The sequence below is a fragment of the Chiroxiphia lanceolata genome, chromosome 6 (genome assembly GCF_009829145.1).
Source record: "Chiroxiphia lanceolata isolate bChiLan1 chromosome 6, bChiLan1.pri, whole genome shotgun sequence".
Lineage (NCBI taxonomy): Eukaryota > Metazoa > Chordata > Aves > Passeriformes > Pipridae > Chiroxiphia > Chiroxiphia lanceolata.
In genome coordinates this window covers 34,660,217-34,683,523 of record NC_045642.1, presented here as the reverse complement: position 1 = coordinate 34,683,523, position 23,307 = coordinate 34,660,217, and the positions used below count along the sequence as shown (strand labels likewise).

The following is a 23,307-nucleotide window of genomic DNA, read 5'->3' as shown; positions in this document are numbered from 1 at the left end:
TGGGCTTTTTTTTTAAATTATTTTAAATGAACTATGCTCACAGTTCACAAATGCTCAAAGGGTATTTTCACAAATAAATAATCGTGAAAGGTCTCAGTATAAATTTCTCACCCGAAATACTGCTTTGCAGTGCATCTTCATGTTAAACTCACTAATGCTGTGCTGTTTGCTTTTCTGAAGATAGCAAGTAAGCTTTTTCTATACAAGCTACCAATTACTGCTTAGTCTTGATAAATCTTCTAATCTGCTGGTAAAACAGAATTAAATAATGAAAATAAAATAATCATGTGATAAAAACCAGCGAGAACATGAAGTATCTTTAGTAAAAATACCGAGCTCCTACCAACGACCAGCACAAACTGGGTTCGTGTTTACTGCAGAGCAAAGATCTGGAGGAAGACAAACCATGTATCATCATGTACTCCCAGACTGGATAGCCTGGATAGCCTGTGGTACTACTATTAGAAGGATGTAATCAGAATACTTATTTTACATTAGTGAAATCAACAGAATCAGCCTTTACACGACTGATGTAACTTACATTCCATTTGCTGACACAGACATTAAGACTGGTGGAGCTGGACCAAGAAAATCATATTAAATGATTTCAGGTTTTTCTTTTTATAAGAAAGTCAGTCTATTGTATATCGAACAGTTCCTGTCTACTTCTTACAAGTAGAAACACTGAAGATGTTTTAAAGAATGTTAATCCAAAAGAGGAAGATTTTTGCTATAAATACTTTGAAAATCCTAATTTCGTTCTGCCACAGTTGTTTGGTGTCTATCAGACTAAGGTTAGGACATTCTCCTGGCAAATTTAAAATTTTTACTTTTTGTTCCCATAGCACTCTCGGCAGGATCCTGCAAGGTCCCTACAGAATTGAAATGATGTTCTGCTGAGTGATTTTTGAGCTTGAAGTATGAATTCCATAGTTTGCATGAACTACCTACATCTTTTCACTGCTCTTACATGCCAGTGCACATCTATCCCAACGTGCAATACCCTGAATAATTAGTCTTTGTTCTATTCTGAACTCAGCAAAAACACTGTGCAAAATACATGATGATTCCCCAGTGTCCAGAAAACTTCATATTGGACTGAAAAGACAAAATTCAATTGTCCAATTGTTGTAAAACAAAAGATAATCCAACTCTACAGATACACACGTTAGGGTAATAACCATTTACTGTTTTAGAATCATTAAGCTTCTGTTCCTCAATCATAAAAAATTATAACATTTCATCATCATCAAATTATTATAATTTGAAATATTTTTTTATTATAAAGATAAAAAACCTGACTTTTGTTCCTTCCTTAATTATTCGGAAAAATATATTCCATTCCCAAAATATACTGAAGTGCTTACTTCGCCGGTGAACTTAAGAGTTAACACTTACCTGTCCATACATAGGCCCAGGAAGTTCTAAAAACACACCTAAAGTAGATTTTAATTTTGGAAAATTCATGTGTAAGAAGATACAAAACCTCTCTCTTCCATTAATAAATTTTCAAATTCAAACACACTGTTTATGTGCTTATGTACTCTTCTATGATGTTTCTTATGAAAAGGTTTTACAGGTTATATCCTATATATGCTATTTTAGAAAGAAAAACTTTTAAATATTAAAAACTTTTACTGAAATGTTTACTTGTTCCAGTACATTTGACATGTATTGGATCAAGCTCTGCAGATAGAAATATGTTACCAAAAAGTCAAAAGATTCTTAGCAAGACAAAACCGGATGTTTAATATTGATACTCAGACAAATGCATTGTTGTTAGTAGTAAGGAAAAATCTGCAAAGGAAAATTAAAAATACTGCTGGCACGTATCCTACCATTCCCCATACATGTGTTTGTGGACTAGAGACAGAACATAGCCATAAACGATGACAAGTGAGCGATCCTCTAGCAGAAGTTCAACTTTTCACTACTGTTACTTTACTCCTGTGGTAATCAGTCTTTAAAAGTAAAAATACTTATTTTACACCTTAAAGGAAAATAATGTTGCTTGATTAAAATGTTCCTTTGGGGGTAAAAGAAAATAAGCAAAACAAAACACACCAGTGGAAGTTTTCCCTAATGTTTGATTTGCTGATCAATGTTACTGGTTACACTATATTTGAAGAGATATGAACCTTCCTTTGGGTATGCTAACTGTCCCATACCACCAGAAGATCTGGCAGTGTCTATTTATTGTCCATTTGCATATTGTCCATTGTTCTCTGGGTTACTGAAGCAATTGTCAGTTCACTCCCCTTTTCCAAATTTAGTTGATGCCAGTTCCAGGACATACAGATTAGTTGCAATGTTGTATTAGAAGAGTTTCTCCAAATAACAAAGATGCAAAGCTTATTAAATTTTATCTTTGCAGGATTATGCATGACATGATACAATTATGATCATTAAGGTGTAAGATTGAATGGAATAAAGTCTAATAAACCAAGAAAAATGGATATACACAGGTGATAAACCCCCCCCTCCTATAAGAACAGAATTCATAGAGTGGTAATCCACCAACATTTCTTCCTAAAAATATAACAAATTCCACATGAGCTTCTGAAGCAAAATACTATTCCTGAAATTTTCTGTAAAATAGTACAAAGACAAAACAAAGTAAATTTCTTGGCCATTATACTAGATGGGTTTGCAGACTCAAAGAAGTTTCAGGAAATTTAAACAGTGTCATACCATGTCACCTAGATCAGTCTGCACAAGACGTGACAATGTATTACTCAAGAAGGGTATTGGTAAGATAAGAATATATATATATATTTTGCAACAGAAAAGGTTGAGACAGTTCACTAGTTGTCAGAATGGTACTAGCTGGACAAGAAATACAATATTAAGAGGAAATCTTTTTATGCAAATTTGGTCCACTTTTCCATGATACTTTACTGTCTCCTTTTCATACGTCTAAATAGTATGTAATATTCTGTTCAGTTTGTTATTATTTTGGAAAAAAGAACAGTCCTTCAACCTTGCTTTTGTTTTAAATGGTTAGGCAGTACCACAAGCCTCAAGAAGGATTTCATTAAATAAGCATTTTAGGATTGACTCACCTATAAAAATTTTGAGCTTTAACAAGGACGTTGGAATAGCCTCAGCTGTTCCTAAATTCTGTTTATATCCTAGGCAGATTATAAAAGTATATATGCAACACAGTTTTTTTATCTAATTACAATATACAACAGAAGTATGCTGTTTTCGAGATTCTCTGCAAAGAATACTTTAACCAGTTTTGTTATCACAAAACAAAAGACAGATGAGAGTTAAGTTGTCCGTAAGTCTTAAAAATATAAATGCAAAATGCTCATTTTTAATTTGGTTTCTCTTTTTACACATTTTGTTTTGCACATTCATATGGGGGAGAAAGAGACTTTATAACTGTATTCATTTCAGTATATGGACATATAGTTCCCATGAAGTAACAAAAATTCCCTACCTTGATGGACTGACTGTAAGGTCCTATGCTAGCAGGTGCCCAGTGGGAAATGCTCTGTACATGCATGACCAGCTTTTCATCATGTAACACATCATCTGTTGCAATGTCGTACTTATGTGCAAGGCAGTCAATGCAAAACAGTACTCCATCAGGTAACGGGATTTCAACACATACTCTGAAAACACAAGAGAATTATTTTTTCAAACAGTAAGTTTGCTTGCACCAGCCTTCAACACTGATTTTCCATGTTTTTTTTGGTCTGGACAGTATGTTAGGAAATTTTGCCAAGAACATATAACAAAATTAAGGTATCACAACAACCTGCTAGGATTAACAGTTATCTGCTCTCCACATAATGATCAGCTTCAGACTTCCAGCAAGAAATTTCCATTACCAAGGAGAAACTAGCACCATAGCCAATGGTTCATTTTTTTTTATTTTATTTTTAATGTGTATTACTTTATTAAGAATTCATCAGTTCTTTTTAAAAAAAACCTTGACCACACTACCCTGGAAATGCCAGATAAGTTATGCAAAGCAGTCTTTTTTGACATTTGTCACTGAATTTGCTTCCAGTGTTTGGTCTAGAGGTTCAGTTTCATTGAATTACGGAATCGCAGAATGGGTAAGGTTGGAAGGGACCACAGTGGTCATCTGGTACAACCTCCCTGCTCAAGCAGGGTTATCCTAGAGCACATGGCACAGAATTGCATCCAGATGGTTCTTGAATATCTCCAGTCAGAGAGACTCCAACAACCTCTCTGGGCAATCTGTTCCAGTGCTCAGTCACCTGCCACAGCAAAGAAGTTCTTCCTCATGTTCAGGTGGAACTTCCTGTGTATCAGTTTCTGCCCATAGTCTCTTGTCCTATTGCTTGGTACTACCAAGAAGAGCCTGGTTCCTTCCTCTTGAGATACTTATATACATTGATGAGGTCCCCTCTCAGTTGTCTCTTCTTGAGGCTGAACAGGCCCAGCTCCCTCAGCCTTTCCTTGTATGAGAGATGCTCCATTCCCTTAATTACTTTTGTCACCCTCCACTGGACATGCTCCAGGACACAGCACTCCAGATGCATCTCACTAGGGCTGAGCAGATGGGCAGGATCACCTCCCTTGACCAGTTGGTAGTGCTCTTCCTAATGCATCCCAGGACACCATTTGCTTTCTTGGCCTCAAGAGCACACTGCTGCCTCATGGACAGCTTGTTCACCAGAACGTGCAGCTCCTTCTCCACAGAATTGCTTTCCAGAAGTACACCCCCAGCCTGTACTGGTGCCTGGGGTTATTCTTCCCCAGCTACAGGACCCTGCATTTGCCTTGTTGAATTTCAGACAGTTCTTCTCTTCCATCTCTTCAACCTGTTGAGGTCCCTTTCAAAGGGCTGCATAGCACTCTGGAGCACTCCTTCCAGCTTATTGTCTAAGAACTTGCTGAGGAGGTTCTACCCTGTCATCCAAGTCATTGACTAGTAAGTCAAACAATACTGGGCCCAGCATTGAACTTTGGGGCCTCCAACTAGACCCTGTGCCACTGACTACGACCCTCTGGATATGCCATTCAGCCAGTTCTCAACCCACCTCACTGTCCACTCATCCAGTCTGCACTTCTTGACTTTGTCGGTGAGGATGTTGTGAGAGACAGTGTCAAAGCTGTCTGAAAAAACAGCAGCTTATAGTTCCTTTACACCCTTCACATGTTATCATGTAATACTGTGCATATTTTTCTGCTATACTTTAAGTTGCATGACCAATACACACCTATGACAGGGCTGAAACCTGCTTCAGCACTCATTTATAAAGTTCCTTTTTGTTTCCTCTCAGGAAGACTTGATGGACAGACAGACAGTCTGTTGCATGTGGCCAGTGAAAAAGCAGTGAGTTTGAGGGTGCGTGTGTGGAAATCAACATTCAAAGCCTGAAAAATAATTATGTTTGCAGTCCATGCATAAAAAAGCCATTCAGCTCCCAGCAGGAATCCAACCAAAAATTACTTGTCTTTACATATCATGTAACATAGCTTTATAAAATTCTTCTCATCTTGTTTATTTTCCAAGCTCTATTCTTGCTTATTTCTTCTAAAACTATTTTATCCCCTTCTCTCACATGCAAATATAATATTTTTTTCCTCATTACTATTAGCATAGGTATGGATGAATGGATTTTCTGCTTGGGCTGGTAAATTTTCAAGACAGTTTTTGCTAATTTAGTGCAGATCCACACTCTTGAGTCAGTGCTTCCAGCATACTGCTTGTGAGAACTCCCACAACTCTCTGTGCAGAATGCAATAATGCAACCATGTAAACTGCTGTATAATTTTTCTTCAGGACAAAATGCAACATAAATAAATATGCAACATAAACAAAAATGCAACATAAATAAATATGCAACATAAACAAAAAGGTAACATAGATGAAATGATGTGGAAATGGACCTGGGGGTCCTGGTTGACGGCAAGTTGAACATGAGTCAGCAGTGCCCTGGCAGCCAGGAGGGCCAACCATGTCCTGGGGAGCATCAGGCAAAGCATCACCAGTTGGTCGAGGGAGGGGATTGTCCTGCTCTGCTCTGCACTGGTGCCACCTCACCCTGAATATTGGTGCAGTTTTTGGGTGCCACAATATATGAAAGATATTAAGCTATTAGAGAGCATCTGAAGGAGGGCAACAAGGATGGTGAAGGGTCTTGAGTGGAAGCCGAGCAGCTGAGGTTACTTGGTCTGTTCAGCCTGGAAAAGAGGAGATTGAGGGGAGACCTCATTGCCGTCTACAATTTCCTCGTGAGGGGAAAAAGAAGGGCAGACACTGATCTCTTCTCTGTGGTGACCAGTGATAGGACCTGAAGGAACGGCATGAAGCTGTCACAGGAGATTTAGGTTAGATATTAGGGAAAGGCTCTTCACCCAGGAGGGTGGTTGGGCATTGGAAAGGCTCCCCAGGGAAGTAGTCATGGAACCAAGCCTGCAAGAGTTCAAGAAGGATTTGAACCACACTCTCAGTCACATGGTGTGATTCTTGGGGTTGTCTTTTGCAGGGCCAGAAGCCAGACTTTGATGATCCTTGTGAGTCCCTTCCAACTCAGGATATCCTATGATTCTATGAAATCTGTTTGTTCCATAAAAATAAGCATAAAAAAGCCATTTTCCTGCAACTTTCTAATCTTTCTACCTGTCATTTTACAAATAGGAGACTATGTGGCTGGCTACTGATTACTCCCTGAAGGTACACACAGCCAACACTCTCATTCCTCTGTGATTTAGTAATCCTGGCCTACAATCAGCATCTTGAAGAAGCCTCCTCCTGACTTCTTTGAGTGTGACACCCAGACAGTGTAGGGGAATGTCAATCTACGATTATCTTAACAATGTCTTTCAAATATGTGTCTTGCTATACTTAAAACTCTCATTCTTCTACTACACTTTATATTCTGCAATAAGAGTCCAAACGTAGTATTTTATATTAGAAAATTGCTAAACGGTTTTAAAAATATGAAGAAGATAAGAGGTATGACCTCACTGTTGACCCTGCTTTGAGCACAGGATTGGACTATATGACCTCCAGAGGTCCCTTACGATCTGTATTAACCTATGACCCAAGTGGAATTTTTCAAGCTATAGCAATTGCGTTCTCAGCATATTATCTCAGATGCATAAGAACACAAATTACTGTAAAAAGAAACAAGCCCTCTTATCAAAGGCAATAAAAAAATACAAATAGAAAACTAGTTTTAACACACAACTAGAAAAAAAAAAGAGCAAAAATGTCATGGGCTAGGTGTTTGTTATCCAGTTTCCAATGAAAAACAAACCCACCACACTCAAATAACACAGGAGTTGCATACTGCACACCTAGACCATCAAGCAATGTTAGAGGTAGACTTAGATGTAACATACAAGATTCTGTACAACATATTAAAATACTATGCTTTGGTAATCTATGAATAAGTGTTAGCAACAGTGTAATTTCTTTTCGCACTGGCATTCTTACTGAATGTGTAAGTGCACTAAAACTGATTATCTAAAGGAACACAAGAAATTAAGAACAACCCATTGGATCACATCTCATGATGCGAATCTAAAGCAACTCCTCAGCTAACTATTTTCGGTTTGTATTTAAAAAAATAAACAGAACAAGGTAACATTTGTCACAAACACCTAGAAGTTTCCAAACATAATCACTTTAAGGAAGACTTAATAATCATTGCTACTAAGGCAGCAGTAATGTTTTTGACACTGTCTCCTGTAACATCCTCAAAGAGAAGCTGTTGATGTATGGACCAGATATCCAGAGAGGTGGATTGAAAACTGGATGAACAGCCAGGCCCAGAGGGTGGGATCACTGGCAAAAAGTTTCAAAGGTGAAAATCCAGGAACCTATACTGGGTCCAGTCCAGCTCAACATCTTCATTCATAATCTGGTTGATGGGACACAGTGTACGCTTGGCAAGTCTGAAGATAACACAGAACTGGGAGGAGCAGCAGATACACCAGAGAGCTGTGCTGCCACCAAGAGTAAAGAGAGCAAACTGCAGAAACCTGACCTAAAGTGTGCTGTCTGAATGTAGTCCCCTATTTCAATTCCACTGAGCAACAGTCTTTGGTATAATTCCTTTTCCAACTGGAACAAAAAATTGAAATAGTCACAAACAATGGAACAAAAATTATAACTATGGCATTACCTAGTACAGTGCCATGGGGAAGTTTCACCTGCATCTATACCTATAGCAGACATTTAATTGCTTATTTTAAGTGAATGCTATGAGGAATCTCTTTCAAACTAATGAAACATTTTTAATTGCAAACACAGACTTCTTGAAACTATCTATGGTAATCAATTAACCTCTACATGAGTAGATTGTAGTATGATTTAATTTTAAGGAAATGTTACATCTGTATGCCTCAGCCCTTATAATAAAATAATAATATCTTTAAATATTTCAAATAATTAAAAAATATCACAAATCTCGCAGTTTACTACTGTTGAAAAAGAGTGCAACTGTGCTAAATTTTTAAAGCTTTTTATACCTTATCATTTTAATTATATAGGCACTTGATCTGGAAGCTTACAGATGGAATAGAAATTTCTGGTTTTGCCTAACCAGGGATAGCTTTTCAAAGTGAAGCTTAAAACCGGTATCTTTGTGGATCTTTCACCTACTGCTAATTTTTTCAATATATTTTAAAGGTAACATCTTTAATACCACTACACAACTGAAACTAATCTCTATTTAGCACTTAAACGTCTACAGTTTCACCGCTTCTTTTGAGGGCCACAGTTGCATCAGGACATATTGATAATCAAAATCTTAAATTGGATAGCACACCTGTAGCTATGAGAAAACCTGAACCCTTACTAGAGAATCTTTTAAATCTTCCTGTGAGAGAAATGGGACCCAAACATGTGAAAGATAAATGTGAAAGAAAACTGTAACTGAGACATCTCATTTTGGAGCTGTTATTAAACCCCCTAAAAGCCAACACAGTTTTGTTGAGAAAACAAACGCTCTCATCAAAAACAATTCAGAAGAATCCCAGGTCCTCAATTGTTGAGGAAAGACAGTTGGTTGCCTAGCCAAAATTCCTCTGAATCTTCAGAAGCCTCTGGATAGACCCTTACAGGCTAGTGTAAATTTCAGAAGTCTATGAAAGACAGTTGAATGGGAGGGGAGCAGAAAGAGAAAGTAGGTTGCATAAACAGGCCTATCATTTTTTAACTTGTTCTGTTCTCACTTTCTTCTGTCCAGAAATTTTATTCTCTACTTAGACCTCTCCAGACATCTGGCAGCTTAGCCCCAGTAGAAACTTCTCACGCACTTGCAGATATTCCCATCTCGCACATGCCCACAATACAACCGCGTATCAAGCCCACGATACACACGCGGCAGACACTTCCCCAGAACGTAAGAACTCTGCACAGGACAGTCATCCTCCAGGTTTAGTTAAAGTGATTCTCAATTCTTTTTATGTGGTTGCCTTCAACTCGACCATCAAGCATATTTACATGTTTAAAGGACTGCGTGTAATTGGAAAATGGGTTTAGCAAATAAAAATTAAAGTAAACAAATAAAAATCCGGAAACAAATCTCAAGCAAGTGGCCGCTTTTGTAATTACTGCAATAATCTTTCAGTTTTAATGGGATTTTATTATCAAGTAATATCCAATATCCAGAAAGCACAGATGTATCACTGATAAATAAAATGAAAAATATGTGATGACAATAACCACTGTTACATTTATTCAACTTCCATAGAAATTCACATTTTCAGAAAATAGCAATATCTGTATTCTATATGAGTACTTCTAAAATTTTGAGTCTCCCTTACATACAACCAGATTTTCAAAATCGCTCGGCAGCCAGAAGCTCCCATGGAGCAATGGAGAGCTCAGAAAAATAGAAAATGTTATGAACTTCCATCTCAACAGGAAAATACAGTTAGTTAACTACCAGTATAGAGAAAATAAAGCATCTTTGTTTCAAAGTACTGTCATGCTGAGCCTCCTGAATGCTAGCTAAATGACAAAAGTAGTTAATTTTTCTGAACAGAATGATTTTCTGTAATCAGAAGGAAGGGAATAAACAAAGACACAGGAATAAAAATTGTGAGTAGAACTAGGAGACAATTAGGAACAGCCACCTTTTCTACTTCGCACAGAAAACAACGAAACTGTGAACAGACACATCGCATAGAGCTGAAACCAAGAAGGATGGCAAAGTGGTGGTGAGGTGCCAAGGCAGTCTTGCAGGGTTTCAGACCCACCTCCGTCATTTCCATGTACTAAGGCACTGTATGTACATTTTGCAAATTACAGTAATTAACTTTTTGAGTCTCTGAGCAGGAGGGAAGGCTGGGCAAGCACACAGACAAAGAAAGATTCAGCTGAGAATGTAATAAACTGAACTAATCCACTTGGAACCTGCTCATCTTTAATCCGCTTTGGTCTTCCCTCTCGGGAAGGGAAAACACCACCAGTCAAACTGGAGGTCTCACTCATCCATAGCTCTCTCTGCTTCATCTTACTCTCTTTTCGATTTACAGGCTTCCATGCCCTACCTCAAGTACTTATCAGAAAAACAGTTAAATTCAGTAATGGAGATTCCTGCAAGTATGGTTGCTGACATCTTAATTCCCTGCAACATTCTTTAGAAACAAGTATTTCAATAACTATTTGACTGCTTCCCCATTCTAGAAGAATAAATCAAAAGCCCTTTCTTGTTGCAAGTTTCTTTCAAATTTTTAGTTTAAGAAAAGGTTCAAATTCTGGAAAAAAAATGTAACAGCTTTAAAAAAGGATGCCAAATTAAACCTTGGCAATACTGGTTACTTTTCTCCAAACTAGGAAATGTTAAATTAAACATACATCTAAGGCAGTTCAACCATTCTACTTTTTGCACAAATTTCATACTCTTTACTCAACAAGCATAAATGTTGAAAACAGGCTCCCTCCCTGCTATATCACAGAGCTATACTTCTTTTTCCTATTTTGTTTGAGGGCACAGGAAGATCTGTGGAAAGGGACACTTCACATTGCTCAAGACTCGGGGCAGAGTCCTTTTCACTTTACAAATTGCAATAATAGTAATGTGGAAATAAGGATATTACAGTTTGCAAAGGCCTCATATAATAATACAAACTGAAATAAATAGCTTTCCTACACTTTTGCATTGTTTCACTTCCCTTCTACTTTCTATCTCAGTGCTTTGTTTTCCTTTTTTCTGCAGTTCCATATTTTTACTAGTTAGGAGGAATCAGTTTGCATCAAACAGTCCGACAGAGGTGAGGCTGTCGCAGCTCCATTCACCCACTCCAACCCGTAGCCAGGCCAAGACGTATTCCCAGTGGGTACAGGCACACAGATCAGACATATGCACCACATACACACAAATAGCCTTGGCCAGCCACACCAATCAATGCAGTCAGAGACACAGAGCCCTCACACAAACTGAGACAGCATCAAAAGCCTCAGCCCGCTCCCCTCCCTGGCTGCGCAGGGTGGAGTTGCACTGGAAACAATATAAACATGCACATGTACAACTTGGTTACCAAGCTGGGGATCCAAGCAGCCCAGCTGCCCAGCAGCCCAGCTCAGACACTCCATCTGCACAGCAGTTGCCCCTGGATCCCCCTCTCCCCAGTTGCTGTCACCTGGACATACGAGGAGGCTGCAAACCCTGCACTCACACAGAGACACACACACAGGTACACAGGAGACACACACGCAGGTACACACACCCACAGCTGGCACTGGGATCGCTCACTTGGGTCTCTCCAGTCGCTGCCACCCAGGCACATGGGACTGCAGTTGTTGGTACCCAGACACACTCAGCAGAGAGTCCCTCACCCAGGAAAGACTTAGAGAGGAGCTGAGTACGAAGATAGGACAGACTGAATTTCTATGATGAAACTACTGGCTGGTAGGTGAGGGGGGGAGCAGTAAATATTGTCTGCCTGGACTTCAGGAATGCTTTTGACACTGTCTCCTGTAACATCCTCCAAGAGAGCTGTTGATGTAAGGGCCGGATGAGCAGACAGTGAGGTGGACTGAAAACTGGATGAACAGCCAGGCCCAGAGAGTGGGATCACTGGCACAAAGTTTCACAGGTGAACATCTAGGAGCCTATACTGGGTGCAGTCCTGTTCAACATCTTCATTCATAATCTGGATGATGGGACACAGTGTACCGCTTGGCAAGTTGCCAGCCACATGGATCTTGAAAGGCTCAAGAAACAGGCACACAGGAACTTGATGTAGTTCATCAAGGAGAAGCTACAAGTCCTTCAACTGGGGAGAAAGAAACCCGAGTTCCAGTGTATTTTGGGGCCCACTGGCACAAAAGCAGCTTTACAGAGGACTGGAGGTTTCTGATGGACACCAAATTGAACATGAGCAAATAATGTGCCCGTGTGGCAAAGACGGCTGATGATATCCTGGGATGCATTCTGAGAAGCACTGCCAGCAGGTCATGGAATGCAAATGAAAAGGAAAAGCAAATAAAATCCCAGCAATATAAAACAGTTGTCAGTTCACTCAATCCACAGAAAACTAAGACTCGCAAACAATGATATCCTTCTGTAAGTCCAAATGGGGGAAGGGAGGCATTTGTAAGCCTTATGATATATAATAAGGCAAGAATTTCAAACCTTAGTGGTTTTGACTTGAGAAGCTGTGATGTGATTACTCCAAAGGCAGCAAAACTCTACTTCTAAGTCTTTGAGGCACAACATTTGTAAAACGCTTCACAAACTATGGCAACAATAATTCAGTGTATTACAGTGTATCATAAATATACTATAGTAGTAGTCTAATCTTACCCTTGCTGGTGGACACAATCAATTCTGTCTCATAAACTGAGTTTATAGCACTGAAATGTTTCATGCTCTTCATATACAGATGAAACCAAAATAATATCCTTCAGTTTCAATCCCTCTGAAGTCATATAGCTGCAGGATAAAATAATATAGCTGTTAGAGAGAGAATATTTTAAATGTGTGTAGAAAAGACACAAATCCTGGTTTTGTTCAGCAAAACCAACCTGGTAATAATATGACTGAATACTTTGCAATATACTTTTTCCAATATAAAGCTATTGTTTTGATTAAATTCTTTCATGTTAGTTTTCCAAATACACAAAAACAGAATACAAAATAATCTAAGCAGTGGTAAATTCTTGCCCCATGAAAACACATCATGCACTCATGCATGCAGATATGTTACAGTGCAAATTACTTGTATCCGTAATTTTTATTATCTCCATGTGGGGGCAGGAGCTTCATTTTATGACAGCTAGAATCTACAAAGGACTTTGAATCACAAAAGGACTGAACTGAAAGGGACAATAAGAGGTCTTCAGTGCATCACCTTCTTCAAAGAAAAGATCAAATATTTATATGCTATTCCAGAGGGATGCTTGTCTAAGCTGTTTTTAAAGACTCCACTGCAATAATAATCTTCACATAAAAAAGAGTATGAATGGCAAGACAGACAATAGGAAACAGAAGTGGCCACAGGAGAAATGAAGGAAAGATGAGAGCAGAAGAAAGCTCAGACAGACAGCTAAAGAAAAGACACCAGGAAGTCAAGATCATCTGAATGTGTATGCATAGAAGATTCCAGTCATAGCACTCAGGGAGAATGTATTACTCTTATATAGTCAATCATGTAACAAGATATGTGATCTGCTCTGCAGTGTGGATCTTTTGTAACTCATGAGCAGTAGAAACTAAATGAAGACAAAAGCTTCTTTGAATATAGAACATATATAATAAGAGAGTACTATGTCACCTAATTTAAATAAGTCATGTAAAGCTCTTCTCAGTGTAACTTTGGGGATCTTGCCCTTTAATGTTACAGTGTGTACATGTATATACTTATATATCAGTTTTCCATTTGAGAAGTACAAGAGTGAAATCAAAATACATGTCCAGAAAAATCAGCTGATAAATTAGCACACAATGGCAATTCTGTCCAAAAATACAAATGTATTTGAATGCTGCCTGACAGCAATCACTATGTCAATACCAGCTGCTATGTCACCAGTTAAGGAGGACAAAAGGACAAATTTCAAATTTCCAACCAGAATTTTAGTCAAGAAGAAAGAGTCTTGGACTGCAGTTAGAAGTTCTGAAGCATTACATGAAATACTGGAGGGAGAAAAAACCCCCAGCAAACTAACACATAGCTCCTCACACACAAACACCTTCAGTCCAAACTTAAAATGTAGGAGCCAACAAACTGACTCTAATTTGTGGACACAGAGCAAGCTGAACGCAGTGATTTGGATAAATTCATAATTTCTGCCTTTATTTTAAAAAATTGGCTAAGTAGAAGTACAATCCCTTTCTCCCTGCATGAATTAGAGGAATAGTGGAAAATAACTTCTCCCTGGATTGTAATCAGAATAAAATTGACTCCCAAAGCATTCTCTCTAGTATAAAGGCATAAATGGTGAATTGGTTACCAATCTTACTTGGGTTCTTCACAAGAAGTTCTGTTTCTCAGGGAGAGGAATCTTATATAGCGTATCTCCAGGATATACAGGGAAACTATATAGCCTTTCTCTTGAATTTCAAGACACTCATACGAAATATGATCAGGTGAAACTCACTCTTACTTAAGCAGAACTGCCTAACACAGAACTAACCAAGAGGTTACATTGGCTGAAGTACAGCTTCTTTTTCTATTTTATTTTTTTATTAAGTGGTTATCCAGCATCCTTAGGCTGAGAGTCACAAAATAGAGTATTCAAACTGTCTACGCAAGTAGCATTTTAGACTAAAGTTTCATGTGTAATAAAAATCCATATAGTTTCCTTCAAGCCTATGGAACTTCACCATGGTAAAAATTCACCAGAGCTGCTTTATATATATAAAGCACAGCAATCTTGTCATCTTCTAATCACATCTAAAGAAAAGTTTAACGAAAGAGTTTAAGAAACTAAATGTATAAATAGTAATATAAGACATTCCCTCCCATTTTAGGCTTCATAAAATTCCATCCCTTTTACTGAACAACATTTCATAGCATCTAGTAATAAATTTCCATTTCCAAATCCTTTTGTCAGCACTTATCTACTTTAGAAGTGATTAAATCAGTTAACCCAGCAAAGAGGTTAAAAGGACTATGCTTATTCCATTCTCACAGCATTGAAGACTGAAATGCTGTATAGATTACGAGTTCAGAAAAAGCCATGGCAGATTAAGTTCTCAGAAACAAATAGTTTCTTTTGCCATGACAGAACCATAAGTCATTCAGCTTTCCACACCCACTTCCAAAAAGAGAATATATAAATGTGAGAATTGATATTTTCCACAAAGGATCAGAAAATTACTTTTTTTCCTTGCAATAATACAGGTAATGCAAGTAATCTGCTGAAAGCAATAGGCTACTGCATTAGTCAAAGACAAATCTTTTTTGGCAGATGCTAAGGCAAAAATACATGCTGTATGTACAAGCAGACTTCCATTCAAATATAATAAGAACACAATAAAACACTGCACAACTCTTTTGCTTCACTTTATAGATGACATGCAGATAAAAACTATTGTCATTTTTAGTAAACTTCTGATCATATCCACCTTGCTGATTTCCAAACAATCAAAAACTAGCTTAATGATCTTCTACCAAGTATAAATTTGCTTCTGAAAAAAATTCTAAAGTTTCTCTTCCATGTTATATTGCATCCTGAATGCTCTGCTGCACATGCAAAAAAATATGATATGATAGGATGATACCTTACACAAATTCATAAAAAGAATATGAGCTTAACCATTTAGATACTGAAAATTAGTTTCATTTTTATGAATGACACACGTACAAACATACTTTACTTAAACTTTTCAATGAAAAATACAAAACAAAACCATGAACATTTTATTTTATATGTCACTGTCTTGTAAGAGTGGGATAGTAAGGCAACCTGGATTTCATGATTCCCAAGATAGCAATATCTCCTTTACATTAGGAATACTAAATGAGATTTACTGCTCCTGACCTAATCCTAGATGCCAAAACGCACAACAACTTCTGAGAAAACTTAATTTAAAATTATGGTAGCTACAAAATTGTTTTAGCAAGTAGGACAGCATCCATAGCACACATACATACTCACACACACAGTATATATTTCAGGAAAGCTATAAAGTGGGCAAGTACTGGGAATAGTATTGTTACAGTGATACAAACACTACTCTGGCTTTCCGGGGTCTTCAAAGCCAGTAAAATATGATGTGTTAAATATCAAAGCTGGCAGTCTTGATATCAAAGATTCGAATCAAATGCAAAATGAGGATGGCAAACCAATAACCACAACATTTAAAGTTGTAAAACCACATGACAATATAGATTCTTCCTTAATAGCATATTAAAAACACTATTAAGTGACAGCAGATAATGTATTAACGGACTAAAGCACCTCTGAGAGAAGAAAATGCTTCCCGTGCTGCATCTTGAGCATTCGTGTCTTTTGATGGAAGGAAGTAGGCAGGGACACCTGAAAACCCACTGGTAACCACTCAGGGATTTTCCTGAACTTGCAAACGTCTTAGCTATGGGGAACGAAGAATAGAACTATGATTATAATAATGAAAGATTTCAGATTAACCTAGGATATATTTTAAATTGTTTAATTAAGAAGAACTTCTATGGAAAAGAAAATCACAAACTGTAAAAACATGTTCAAAAATATTTACAAACAGATATAAAAATTTAAAGTGTGCTGATAGCAAAACTTCCAAATGCTACTTGACAAATTCTTCTCCAACACTGCCTTCAGAAAATATGAATTAAGTAACATTTAGCTGAGAATTTCACTACTTTCTCTTCTCCTTTACATTTTTGCTGACCTTTTACAATGTCTCGGCCTGTTTGTTTACAGACTTGGCACAAGAGGTGACACTGAAAAACTAAAATTTTCAAAAGTATCCAAGCAACATGGAAACAGATTATCAAACCTGTACTCCAAATTCTAATGGAAGTTAGGTGCTTAACCTGGTTCTGATAATCTCTGCAAATGCATAATGTTTAGACATTTTAAAGCCCATCAGGCACTTATTAATATCCAAGAAATACCAAGTACCTCAATACTATTCAATACTAACACTGTTAGCTGTGAAACAATCTTCAGAAAACTTTATCCACCTTTGTACATGGTATAACATTGATGTTGTGGTACTCCCAGGAGGAGAGGGAGTAGTGGGAGAAGGAAGGAAAAATGTTATGCTCCTGTAACCTAACTCAAAATGCTTCACTACTACAGATCTATTAATTCATATCAGAAAAATACATTCTAGTAGATTCTCTTTTTTCCGATAGTTATTACAGGTCTAGTACATTCTTTTCAGGAATGTTTGTATACTAATAACACATGGTCCACCTGGCATGAAATATTCAATCTTTTTTTCTGATTTTTTTTTCTTAAAACTGTGCAAACTCACTGAAATCCAAAAATTAGGTTTTCAAGGCTTCAGATGACTGGAATGGTTTTCTGTGGTTCATCGTCTTCTGATGAAGGGAAAATATCGTCATCAGTGCAGCTTATGTCACAAGAACAGATTACTGACCACAAAAGTACCTGAAGATTCCTCCTGCTTGAGACAAACATTACAAAATAAGCAAGTAAACAGCATGCCAAGCAATATGACAATCAGCACATTTTATCAAATTATGTGTTTAAATTACAAAAAATACTATATGCTCAACAGGCATATATCTTAGAATAATTCGCAGAAGAATAGCATACGATTTCTCATTAGATTGCAGAAACTGGTAGAACATAATATACTCCTGTGACATATCATATGGAAGAAAAGTGCAAACTTAGTAGTAAGTAAGGACAGTAGATATGAAAAATTATGAGACTCAAGAAGAATAATATGATGAAGTAATGCTATTCCACAATTATATACAGGAGTTTTTAAAAACTATGTTTTTAAAAAATAGTATAAACTAAGTGAACAAAGGAATTAAAGCACAAAAGTGACAATTTTATAGTTAATACCATCATCGAACCACTTGAAGCTGAACAATATTTTATAAATAATTAGGTTTATATCAATATTGCTTCATGGAGATAAATAAAAGTATACATCTGTGTTTCCACAAATAATAAAAGCTGATCAGTTGCAAAATTTTTGGAAATTACTATGATATATCAGAAAATTTTACAATATCTCTATGTAATTGCAAAAATAATTATAGACAATAATTAGAGACAACTGTTGATGTCAACATCTATGATACATCACAATGACTCATTACAGGCTGATTCCCACAATGCTCAAAAACCATGGGTAAATAATCGCTTTCTGCAGCAACACAGGGGCATGCTACAGAAAAGTATTAGGTGTGGAACCCTGGCACTCAAAGAACAGCAGGCTCAATGACAGCCTAAGTAGAGCTGCCAGACTCTGTTTAGTAGGTATATTCAAATCTCATACAAATGTTGGTCTTCCATTCCTCTCAACAGAGAAAGTAATCTAAGAAGCTAAAACTTATAGACTGCCACAAATAGACTAACTTTCCCTGAATAATATTCTCATCACTTTAAAAAGAAAACATCGAGCTTGCTATAATGACATTTTAATTAAATCTTACAGAACCTATTTTATCACATAACATTTTCATGTTAGTTCACAGAAGCAATATTTTCTCATTTGTTACACAGTTTCTCCCACACCCACTGTACATTGTGATACCAATCTAATTTTGGATCAGAGCCTGCATGTATGCATACGCTTAACTATATTCACATAACTCATGTCATTGATGCAAGCACGCTCAGAATGAAGTTAAGCAAATGCACGAGTGTTACAAGATCCAAATTCTCCTGTTGAAAAAGCCTTGGAGCTAGGACTTTGACTGATATAGCTGAAATTCCATGCAGTGGTCTTTTATGAAAACAACAGATTGCCTTCTTGAAAAGCTTACATTCTCCGCTACAGAAACTGGTATAAAAACCTATCACAACACAGTTCTAAAACTGATAACTCTCCCACTGAGCAGCAATGACAATACAGTGGAGTAGAGATCTCAGAAGGCATAAGATTATGATCATCTCTTTATTTCTTTTGATGTACCTTGGTAACAGAACTCCTTGAAATAAATATAATGAGAGAGGCCACATACATCTTGCAGTATTTCAAGTACAATACACAGACTCATAGGAAAGAAAGTCTTTTACTCCAAAATTCTTTCAAATAAAGGATCTTCATTATGAAAAGGGTACTAAAAATTATCTTTTCTAAGAGAACTGGACTAAACCTGCAATCAAATGGAGTAGGAAAGAAAATCCTTTATTTACTATCTTAGTGTTTGAAATAAATCAGTATACAAAAAAAATTTTGCAGTATTTGTTACCAAGTTTTGAAAACAAAACTACAAGGATTATCTACCTTCTTATGATGCAGAAGGGAAACTAAAGGTTACGTAGAAGAAGTATCATTCAATGATGACAAAGTATTCAAAAAATGCTACCCACAATGACACCAGCAAAACATGTTTTGCAACTTGAAATTCCTTCCTATTTTCCCTGACATCACTCATAAAGTCTAATTCTACAGCTGAAGTCCTGCATGTAGATTAACTAAAATAATTCAGGCCTGAAGGAACTGGACAGAAACAGGGAACTATGTTAAATCAAATATAACCTGCAGGATCATGCACCTTTAGTACATATGACATGCAAATATCGCCTGAAAACCTTCTCTAAATTTATGAGTCTACACTTTACAAGTGTTTTTAAAATTATCTCCAAATTGACCTGTGAAATAGATTTCCTGATGTTTAACAGGGGGAAACTGCTTGCACTTCTGAAAAGTGTTCCACCCACACAAGTCAAGATCATTTACAAACAGGAAAACACAATATCAATTGATGAGAGGTAATATAATGCAATAGTATTATACAAGAAAAAGTAGCAGCAGGTATGATTCCTGTACCTCTTATAGGCAAACAGAATCCTTTCTTCTGCCAAATGTAGAAAGAAAACTACATGACTCCCTCTCAATTCTGGATATCCATAACTTAGGGGGTTGCAGTTTCATAGCTTGTATTGTTTGATGTACAAGTGCTCCTACTCACTGGAACACGGGAACAAAGTATTCATTATTAAATGAGGGAAAGAGCAAACCTGAAAGCATGAACAATAGCTAATATGTTCACTACTGTCATCAAAAGTATGTTCCCAGCAGCAGAGGCTCCAACAGCTCTAATTTCTGTTTATGATCACTTAAAAGGCAACACAATAGAATAACAGTCCATATGCAGAAAACAAAAATTTATGGAAGTTCACTGTGCTGACAAAGTAAAAATATTGTTTCACAGTTGCATTTTTCTTAATTGAAAATATTCAAAATTAATTTTTTATTGAGTACAAAAGCCAATACACTTGATTTAAAGATTCTGGAATATGCTTCAGAACTTGTCTCCCTTGAACAAAAAAACATTCTGCACTGTAAATGTATGACGTGACTGTTCTATTGGCAAAGTAAAATATTGATAAACTAGGTATCTATATTAGAGCGGTGACCTTGTTTTTTACCCTGAAGTAAATGAGGCATTCCCAAGCTTTGGACATTAATGTCTTATTGCCATTATTATTTATTCTTAATATATAAAATACCTATAAAAAGTATCTACCAAATTTTTAATAATATTTTATTAATAAAATATTTATTTATCGCTTTAGCCTTTTCTGTATCACTGTTTAAAAAGAAAAGCGGGTGTGTTAAAAAAGCTTCAATTATTATGCAAAAACACATCTTGAAGTGCACAGTAATGCATTAAACCAGAACAGTGAGTAAAATGTTATGTTCCCCTAGGCACAAGGGCTCATTTTGCTGCCAGAAACAATTTAAAACAATTTCTAGGCAGGGCTTTGTAGTTAAACATGAAGAGATTTAGCTAAAGAAAATGCATTATAGAGGAGGAAAGACAGCAGAGACTAAGATTACACTAGCTATAATTGCATAATGATTTTAAAAGTAAATTCAAAGAATGTAAAATTAACAACTGTGGCACATAACAATGATAAAAATTAATATACAATACAGTTAAAAATATGTATACCTCATAGCTGAAATGATAACAGACCTGATGTCATAATACTTATCAGAATTACACTTCACTGTGGAGTCTATTAAGTTTTCTTCAAAGTGCTTACACAAGTGACTACTTTACATATTGTTCATTAAAGGTGCATTTTCTTTTTGCTTAATTTTCGGTAATCCTTGAAAGCCTGAAACTAAAATTAGTTCCCCTTCTAAAGCAGTTTTCCCCTGCAGTACTTTGTTATTATAGGATTGGACTTCAAGTGCTGACTTACTAACTGATAGTTAAAATTTTCTGTAGGGCTGGTTATCACCAAATAGTGACAAAAGTACAGTACTACAGGCATATCATCTTGAAGGCATGCATTTCTCATTATGTAGTTAAATGATGTTAACAGTCATACTCTGAAATGCTTACTAGTTCTCCATACTCATAACTTCTCAGAAATTTAGCTTATTTTATCATGACATAAAATAATCTATGGCCAAAAGATTCTAATTCTTTTCCTATATGAGACAACCACTGCAGAAATTAGACTATTTTTCTTTTAACTCTACAATACTTAAGTTTATATACCAAAGTCCAGGGCAAGCCTCTGCAAACCTTACCCTTAGAAAGTGTGACAGCTTTGTCTACAATGGATTGGAAATATGATTTACAACAACAATGCCTGAAAGGGTTGAGGTTTTAACCAAATCTAAAACATCTACATAAGAGGGGGAAAAGAACTACTGAAGAGATGTAAGGAAAATCTTGATTCTATATAAAATGTTGTGCATTTTAATATGATTTTTTTTCCTGATTTATGTAAAGCTTTGTGGTTTTCATTTTCCCTAGCCTGTCACATTGTAGGGATGTAAGGTGCATTTTAGCGTCAAGTTTGCCATGAGCAATAAAGTCAGAGCCCCCAAAGAAATATTAATATATTATCACTCTTCCCCACCATGCCCCATCTCCAATTTTCCTTTATTCAGCTTATTTGGTTTTGCTTCACATAGTTAGACTCACTTTTCAGTCACCCACATAAATATTTAATGTTTTAGTTTTGAAAGAAATACCAAACTAGAAACTGGCAGGATGAATACAATTTACTTTCCAAGGCAAGAATGAGGCCATCATGGAAGAAAAACATAGAGGTATTTTACCTGTTTGGAAAAATAAAATTAAAAACAAAAAAGGGAGGGGGAAGAGGGGGAGGCATGATCTATTGAAAGACATTCAGGAAATGTAGTTGCTTAAGAGACATGAAATGTGAAATATCAATAACACTCTATAACAATCTCTTAAAACTTATAGAGACCCAGGAGAAAAAAAATTAATTTTCCCTATAAAATAATAAAAGAAAAACAGAAAGCAACGACAAATACTAAGAAAATAAATTCTGGTTTGACCCTAGTTCTGCTCATATGAACGTCTGCAACCTCTAAACCACCAGAATTCCTATTCCTGTTCTGCTGTTTCTATAGAATCCTAAACTAAGAGAACTAATCCCAGTGAACTAATGATTGCTTTAAAATTTTGACCAAGATGATCTCCTCTACATGATCATAAGTCATTCATTAGATATATCTTTCATACAGAAAAAATAAAACAAAATTCAGTATGTTCAAAACCCGAGCTTTTGAAGGTTAGTGAGGTTTTAAATCTTCCACTTACATCAGAAACATCAAGAAGAGATGCCACCTCACAGCAAGTCAACACTGTTCATACAGTTTCCTAATACAGTTGTGTTCTACAGTGTAGCTACCTGTACAACACAGGTTACACACGTGCTTGACTGAACCATGCTGGCTGAGCACCTTGAGGCTTCAAGATGAAAAATGCCACACAAATATACTACCTATATACTATACTTCCTTGTGTCAAATATACTCACCTGACACAAGGAAGCATTTATGTTCATTCTTTCCTTATGGTAAGTTCTGAAATTCAATGAAATATGTACACTGTTATTTGAAATTATGTACATTGTTATTTGAAATTACACCCACATGAGAATATGTAGGTTCATTCCAAATTGTGACAAAGCAACAGAAAAATAGAAAGCATGCATATATCTTTAAAGGAAGATAACATTTTCAAACTACTTGCCTTATTCTCCAGGTGTGATTTTAAAAAATGAAGGTAGCCAACAGGTGCAAATGCATCAGCAGAATGCACGATCACCTTGGCTGAATCTCTGAAATACAAAATGTTTTTCATCAAATATTAGTATATAATTTTATATATAGACAATACTTAGCCTCTGTATAACACAAACTCCAAGGTAACTAATTGAAAATCTATTAATTTCTTATCTGTGTTTCCATATAAAATAAGAAAAAG

The 23,307-nt window shown here is 36.5% G+C and overlaps 1 protein-coding gene across 1 annotated transcript in view; it reads right to left on the bottom strand.

The window, feature by feature from the left end:
• The window catches only part of DPH6 (diphthamine biosynthesis 6), a 198,708-nt gene that overhangs the window by 109,170 nt on the left and 66,231 nt on the right, over window positions 1-23,307 (bottom strand). The window contains 11 exon segments of the mRNA XM_032691281.1: window positions 3,446-3,620; window positions 5,022-5,097; window positions 12,750-12,831; window positions 12,833-12,878; window positions 15,002-15,005; window positions 16,349-16,433; window positions 16,435-16,481; window positions 17,370-17,401; window positions 17,403-17,485; window positions 17,487-17,522; window positions 23,074-23,161. Coding sequence (XP_032547172.1) covers window positions 3,446-3,620; window positions 5,022-5,097; window positions 12,750-12,831; window positions 12,833-12,878; window positions 15,002-15,005; window positions 16,349-16,433; window positions 16,435-16,481; window positions 17,370-17,401; window positions 17,403-17,485; window positions 17,487-17,522; window positions 23,074-23,161 — 754 coding nt within the window.